The following is a 7946-nucleotide window of genomic DNA, read 5'->3' as shown; positions in this document are numbered from 1 at the left end:
TGTCCTTCATATTTTTCAGGTAGCCAAAACGTACATAACAATACACAATTTATGTGAAATTGCGAATGAAGTGTAAATAATAGGTTTAAAATGGTAAATAAATAAAACAAAATACAACATTCAGATAATCTTTAATCAGTGATAGAGAACAACAAGAATACATAGGTTTCATCACAGGAATAAATTACTTAAAAAAATATTTCCTACTGACAATCTAGATTTGATAAAACTCGCTTACAACAGTTTAAAGAGATTGCTCAATGGTATATAAATACTCCATGCATTTGTTCCTGTGAAATGTATTATTATAAAATACTATGTTGTGGAAAAATTCACCAACGTTTGTAACCTGCACCGGGAGAGTGTTGAGGACGTCCACAGCTCTATCATTTCTTACTCTATCACACTCCGCATCGATCACCTCTAGAAGGTTCGACAGAGATTTATCCTGTAAGTTACTTAAGACTATACTCCCACATGAAGCAAATCCAGTCTTTTCAAAACATGTCTTAGAAAGAATATACAGAGCGCTGACATTGAAGTGAGTCAGTGTGTTAAAGTTTTTCAGTATCAGTGACTCCCCCACCTCCAGCTCTTTCAGAATACTGAGCAACGATTTGAAGCAATTCTTTTCATAAACATTGTAACTATCTTTGTATTTAATGTCCGGTAAAGTTAGAACCTTTGAGATTTCATTTTCCAGAGTCATTTTAACCTGGCCTTTGGTTTGTTTATAGGCTATAATCTCCATGAATTCTTCTTCGGCCAGAATCTGCTGGTATAGTTTAAATATTGGTACAAAGATGAATTTTGAGCTGTTAACCTTTTGCAATGGCCTGCCGTATGTAAAGACAGGGTTGAGTTTTAGATTTTCTTCCTTCACCATCCAGCGTATTGGCTCGTTTATTAATATAAGAGGATTGGAGAGAAGTTCGGCTTGCAAAAATGCATTAAGATTCTTTAGCTTCTCTTTCAGGGACATCTTTGAATACAGCTGCCTCTCTGTGAATGAACCTCGATGGTACCGAGGATTGGTATTAATTTTGTTCTCTTCATGTAATATCCCTTTAAGAATCTCCTTTTCAATGTCAATAGGTTTAAGGTCGTACTTCCAAATAAACTCTGATGCCACAATTGTCCTTATTTTCTTCATATCTCTATGTAATGCAATATTCTTTTGCATTAAGTATGCTTGAAGATTATTATTTATCACTTGGCATTGTATGGAACAAAAATAGTATGCGCACTCCTCAATTTGCTTCAGAAATGTGTCCGGAATTGATTCCAACGGAAACAGAGCTGTCTTTGAATAGAGATCTGTTCCATAGGTTGATTTTAGAATGGAAATATAATTGTTTAAATTAACATTTTCCTTGTAACCGAGACATATTGCATAAACCTCGGAGTTTCCTTGACGGGATGTCACTGGCTTATAAATGTTGACCTCTTTGAACAGATGATTAATGAGATACAGTAAGCTTACTGTTGTATGCTCAAATATTGTGAATAGTTTAAAAATCAATGTTCCACCTGAAACAGCCCACTAGGTTAGTTATGTGGATATTTTCAATTCAAATTAATTGGTCTCTTAATGAATATGGCAGTCTAACCTGGACTTAATGATTGTAATGCGGTGACAATCTCACAGTAATGCAATGGCGATGTGACCTCTTCCTGTGCATCAGGTTTCTGCAAGCAATCTATTGATCCGTCTGCTGTCACTAATAAAACCTAGAAATAAAGTTAAAGTTAAGACTGGTATATATCAACAGGTTAAATTTAATAGTAGTTGATGAATGAAAATGTACTAACTTTTCCTAAGCTTCTAGCCTTTTTGATGATTGCTTGCGAGTTGTCCCAATCCATGAGGTTGCCGGTACTATCAACACCAAAATGCCAGTGGTCTAAAGTGTGGAACATGAAGCGATCATCACTGATCATGTTCGAGGGAGAATTACCTTCGTAATATGGGTTTAGAGTGTTTGCTACCCATTGCCACTGAAACACAATGTTAATACATGAATACCCCAATTTGAGTTCAGTAACCAACTAATAATTGCACCTATTAAAGTTACCTGCATTTCCTGATGATGCGACTTTAAGTAATGATTTAAAGAAGTAATAAATGCTCCTGGAGCTTCACATAAGTGAAGAGATACTATCTTATTTGATATTTTAGCTTCCTTTGGCACAATTTCATATGTGCAAGCACATTCATAGAACTTTGTCCAAGCCTGAGTCAAAAATTCAGGGTTCACTAAGCATCGAATCTTCCAACCCACTTCGCCCGCTGGGTTTCGGCGTCGCGTGTGGCTACTCCATTCCTCAATGCTGAAGTCATTTAATTGACTCTTATGGAAATTTAGCTTGGATTTGAGAGACTCGAGAACCTTTACTTTCCATGGCGCTGTTGAAAACCAGCACTCTTGGTCAGGCAGTTTCCATTCACTGTTAAATCGGAATTGATACTTTTTGTTGAACAAATCATTTAATTCCTCTTCAAAGTCTTCTCCTCTATACATTTTATGCCGGGTAAATATGTTTTCATTTTTGTGAAACATGATAAAAACAACAACAGAAAAAAAATATTATTATTTCCTTTATGCGTTGCAGCTAAATATAATGGTTTCTGCTGGACGTTTATGCATCGTTAATAAAATAAACACAATATATATTGTTTACTGTAGGACAATATTGTCAATGTCGGACACATTTTATTAATTTTATGTGTTCTTATTCCTCACAGTATGAGATAAAAAAAACTTCTACTCAACGTACAATATTTACAAAAGTCTACTCGCAAAGGCCATTAATAATTGAATTATTGACAAATTTTATTTGAAAGGTGTTGCCAACTATACATGCAGAGACAATATAGATGTAAAAAATAAATTTGGTTTCTGCACTAATATTCATATTTATTATAAATATACGGTTTAAAATTAAAAAATATTCAAGAAACAGAATATATTCGGAATTTTTTTTCAAAACTAAGGCAACTTTAGATAAATGTCAATTGTCAAAATATAGGTAATTCTTGTGACATATTTATCTGACCCAATCATTTTGTTCCCGTTAGTTTTTATAGTTTGTTGATATTCGACGTTAATACCTACTTTGTTAATAGTTGTCATTAGACGGGTAGATGAAATAAATGTGAGTGAGGTGACCAAACTACAGTAATTAGTTGCATGCCACGTAAAACCCTTGTTCAGTAATATGTGTAAAGGAATCATTGATAGACGAAGTGTTTAGTTACAGACATATGCTTGAGACCAACTTACTAACTTCTATACGTTTGACTTCAATGTAAAGGAAATTCTTATGAAAAGAGCGTGACGACTGACCGTTATATTTGACTGGTGTCGTGACAAGACGGTACTTAATTTTCTTTAATTAATTGATGTAAAAATGAGCATGATCACTGCTATAAGAAATAATGATCGGAAGGAAGAGAAACCACCACACTCGAGAGTTTTTGTTGTCTGCAATAAACAATTAAAGGAAGAAGACTTAAGGTTGCGATTTCAACGCTTTGGTGCTATCGAGGATTTGTATATACCAAGAGACAGACACACTGGAGAATCAAAAGGTGTTGCTTATATAAAATACGCAAAGACATCTTCTGCGGCCGCTGCCATACAGGAAGTACACATGAAAGTTTTAAATAATGACAATAAACCAACAAAAGTTATGGTGGCTGTTAATAAAAATGAGAACCCTGCACAAAACGAAAATGTAGATAGATATAGGCGACTCTTCATCAAAGTCCAGAAAGATGCTAGTGAATCTGAACTCAGGCACCACTTCTCAACATTTGGACAAATAGAGTCGATACACCTACAAAGAGACAAAGTGACCGATACATGTAAAGGTTTCGCATACGTCCAATATAAAACTTTCTATGATGCAGCTAAAGCTTTTGAAGAATGTGATAAGAAATATAGACCAGTATTTGCTACACCGAGAGACGATTTGAAAAGAAGCAGAAATTGCCTTGATATTGAGCATCATAATATTAACGGATATAGTAATACAAAGAATAATCATAATCATTACACTGACAGACACGGCCAGCTGAAACCAGAATACAATAACGAAAATATGAATGGGACCATAACATGTAGCTCTTACGACTATAACACTATCTCAGTTAAATGTAGCCCACAAGTAGCCAAGAAGTACATAGAACAATTATTTAATGTTATACCTGGCATGGTTCAATTTCAATATTATTTGGACACATTTAATGGAATTTCCAAAGCCGTTATAACATATGAGGAAAGTAGATCTGCAGCACATGCCGTTGACAGGTTGAATAAATTTGAATTTCCGTCTGGGGAGATACTAACTGTCAAGCCGGATAAGAATCCTTTGGTCAAAGCTGCTAATGATCTCACAGATATTGTCAATAATTTTAGAAATGCTGTTGATTATGGTGCACCCGATATAAAACAACTGGCCGAAGCGATTGCTAAAGCGTCCACTTTAATAAAAGCTTCGACGACAGGTCAGATTTATTCACCGAGAGATCAGCATGACTACAATTATTGTGATGTTATTTTACCACCTCACAAACCGATGGCAGATAACAATAGCAGAGTTGCCCAAAGGTTATTCATTATCTGCAAACCCCAGCCTCCGCCGATGTCGACTTTACAAGATGTGTTCTGTCGTTTCGGAGATCTCATTAATGTTTCCACTATACCAAACAAGACATTCGGGTTTGTTAAATACGCCTCTGTGAATGCCGCACAGGAAGCGATGAGAGTTCTTAACGGAGCTACTGTCACTGGTGTGAAGTTAAAAGTTTTAGAGGCTGATGAGAAGCCCAACAAGGAAGATAAAGTAGGTCAAACGGAACAAGCAGAGAACACAGACTATGATATGGACAGCAAGAGAATGAGACTAGACGACAAAGACTAGCCTAGCACAGTTTAGTTAATGACTACACCTCTGTGAGCTGGACTCTCTTTTGACATTTAAGGATGAATTTAAATATTTTAACTCTCAACTTTATTATTACATGACTTATTTTTTTACCTAACGCTATTTATCTTATATTGTGTCCTCTATCCTCATTGTACATACAATCTTTATATTTTTTTTACTCTCATCTTGGCAATCTTATAAATTTTTGTTCTTCCATATTCTTATTTTATTTTTTTATTTTGTATTTAAAAAAAAAATATATTATATTTTGTAAAATAAAAACAAATAAATGAAATTATAGTGCAAGGATTTTATTTATATATTTTTTCTTAATATTACTCATAGTCTACACTTATTCATAAATTACAATAAATAACGTAATCCTTAGGTAAATAAAGCTATAAAACAATATTTGAATTTAGATTAATTTATACATACAATACATAATACACATGTGGCAGGTTTACATCAAATACTTCCCAAAAACTTGTACACAATACACGAAAGATCAAACGTCTGAACTGTGAAGACGAACTATATGACATATTAAGTCAAGCTTGCAATAAGTCAAATACAGGCAAGGTCATACGCGCGCCAAGTCAAACTGGCGTCAACTCGAACATTATAAGTACGACAAAGAATTAAAAGAACCAAACATTTAGAGTACTTATAAACAATATATTTAGGACCTAAATTATGTATGTATTTTAATGAAACAGACTGATGCCCTCTCTTACTAACGGTTAGCAACATGTGAAAATATCAAAATGTATGTGTAACGGAAACTTATATATTCATAGTCCGTGAAAGGCACAAAATTAATTCTGTAAAAAAAAATTCGTATAAATAAATCTGATGCTGCAAATATGTAACAGGGTCAACTTAGTCATGATATATACTCACTTTAAGGAATACGTAAAACAACACGTAGCTACCTACTCGAGCATTATTCTGTGTGTTTGTTGTAATCAGGATAAAGTAAAATCAAAAGTAATAGATATCAGTAATCGTTTTATTACAAACTAATTAATATCGTATATCGATTTCTTGTTTAAAATATGATATAATACAAAAGTTTCCAATATAAATTGCATACAAGGGGTTAGGGCTCGGAAATCTGACAATGGAATGGAGGTTGGTTGGAGGGATCCCTTGTTACACAGGCTGTGCAGTGATGACAGATGAAGTGATTAGGAACATGAGATATTCCACAGCAAACATTAAAAGTCGCTGTCTTGAAGGAAAAAGTTATAAGAATCAGAAATAGCAAAAAAAATTATACAAAATGAGATTATTATCAGGTTACTCCGAGTGTTAATTAGGTTCTTATAACTACCTGAATCTACAAACCTCTATAAAACAGCCTAGTATAATAACATTAATAATTAATTAATGAAAAGCAGAGAAATGCTGCCAAATAAAATTTCAATGTGGGGATCACTTTAGGCTGGTTATATATACAATCCGACGACATTACATGTGAAAACTATTTACTCGTTTTTCTGGCTTTAATAAAACAAATATTATGTAAACTGTTTAAAACTCTATCGCACAAGCTTGACTTTCAATGGTAATGATCACCAGGTCTTCAAAATATTCAAAAAACTCACATGATAAATTTTTCTTTAAAAAAAATTTGTTTACAAATCCAATCACAGTTCAATTAATTCACAAACAAATGAATTATACTATATAGTTGGTACTCCAAGTATGGAATGGCAAAGAAGTAGACACATTTCTCCAAAGGGTGAAAATAAAAAGGCTGCACAAAGTCATACAGCCCAAAACATTTCTACTTATACAAATGTATTGTCCAATATATGTACCTCGATTACACATAGCCTTAATGCTGGCTGAATAGAGAAATTAATTTTTGTTTTTGATTAAGTATGTGACCTCATTGATACCCATTAATAGTTTGTTGATCAGATCATCATATTGAAGAGCTATAGTGTTCTGCTCTGTTGGTGTCCAGTTCTTATTGGCCTCCCCCAGTTTTGTTTTAGCCTGCACCATCTAAAACATTTTACACATTTAATCCAGTATATTTACAAACTTTGGACAGTACCAAATTGGTATTATTGATCCTTAGATGAAGAAATTACGAATTAGTGTTGTGACTCCAGTAGGGTAAAAGTAAAACAAACAGAAAAAAACAAAACAAGCAAAAATATAGTATCTGATTAGTGAATATAGTAAACATATATAAGTATAGAAACCTGAGTGAACATCGTGACGTCATCACGCAACTGGTTCAACTTAGCCTCCAGCTCCATGTTCTTATTATTTGTAATGTTCTTATTGAGCTTAATTTTCGCCAAACGATTCACAAGATGGTCGAGACTTGTTGCATATGGTTCCAAGTTTATATTTTCAATCTTAATATGAGGCTGTTCCTTTTGTGGCTGTGAAACTACGAAATTTTTGCGTAAATCTTCAGCGTAACATTTCATCATAGCGATTACATTGTCAAGATCGACATCCACGGTATTTTCCGGCATGTCCGGCATAAGCAGTTTAGGAACATTTGCTAGCAAAAATTGGGATAGATCTTCATGTCTCAACCCACTATTCTGATCCGAAATATTACTCTGAGTGTTTGGTATACTATCAAACATTGTTTTCATTTCAGCCATTACCCGTTGTGAGTCTTCGAGTTCTTTATCTAAATCATCAGTCATTTTTTGAAGTTCCTCCAATTTTACCATTGACTGGAGATACTGTGTAAAAGCTTCGGTACCATTTTTATAATTAAGGCTCATTTTCACGGGTTCTTTTTGTATCGTTACAATATTTAAAATCAATAATATGAGCAGTTTATGAAAATTCCGACTGTATATAATAATTTGCGTTTTGACAATGACATTTTGTAGTATTCGTTCATTTTACTTTTAAAGTCTTGATATATTTAAATTGATCGTCTAAAAATTTTAATACGAATATATACAATATTTATACATTAATATGAGCTTTTATTTGTTATACAGAAAATTGTAGTTTTGAATTTGCTTTAC

The 7946-nt window shown here is 33.6% G+C and overlaps 3 protein-coding genes across 3 annotated transcripts; 1 reads left to right on the top strand and 2 right to left on the bottom strand.

Moving 5' to 3' along the window:
- Positions 1–114: 114 nt before the first annotated feature.
- Positions 115–2813, bottom strand: LOC116776212 (cap-specific mRNA (nucleoside-2'-O-)-methyltransferase 2). The gene is made up of 4 exons (XM_032669384.2): positions 2076–2813; positions 1813–1998; positions 1611–1731; positions 115–1530 (listed from the first exon to the last, which is right to left on the bottom strand). Exons 1-4 carry the CDS (start codon positions 2559–2561, stop codon positions 245–247), a joined length of 2079 nt encoding a protein of 692 aa, XP_032525275.2. The 5' UTR covers positions 2562–2813; the 3' UTR covers positions 115–244.
- Positions 2814–3035: 222 nt separating this feature from the next.
- On the top strand, positions 3036–5238 carry LOC116777009 (RNA-binding protein 45-like). The gene has a single exon (XM_032670384.2). The coding sequence runs from the start codon at positions 3412–3414 to the stop codon at positions 4924–4926; it is 1515 nt and encodes a 504-aa protein (XP_032526275.1). The 5' UTR covers positions 3036–3411; the 3' UTR covers positions 4927–5238.
- Positions 5223–7798, bottom strand: LOC116778431 (uncharacterized). The gene is made up of 2 exons (XM_032672470.2): positions 7152–7798; positions 5223–6948 (listed from the first exon to the last, which is right to left on the bottom strand). The coding sequence occupies exons 1-2, from the start codon at positions 7692–7694 to the stop codon at positions 6799–6801; spliced, it is 693 nt and encodes a 230-aa protein (XP_032528361.1). The 5' UTR covers positions 7695–7798; the 3' UTR covers positions 5223–6798.
- Positions 7799–7946: the final 148 nt, after the last annotated feature.

The sequence above is a fragment of the Danaus plexippus genome (genome assembly GCF_018135715.1).
Source record: "Danaus plexippus chromosome 3 unlocalized genomic scaffold, MEX_DaPlex mxdp_34, whole genome shotgun sequence".
NCBI classification, from domain to species: domain Eukaryota; kingdom Metazoa; phylum Arthropoda; class Insecta; order Lepidoptera; family Nymphalidae; genus Danaus; species Danaus plexippus.
The sequence above is the reverse complement of the archived record's forward strand: the minus strand, read 5'-3'. Positions and strand labels throughout refer to the sequence as shown.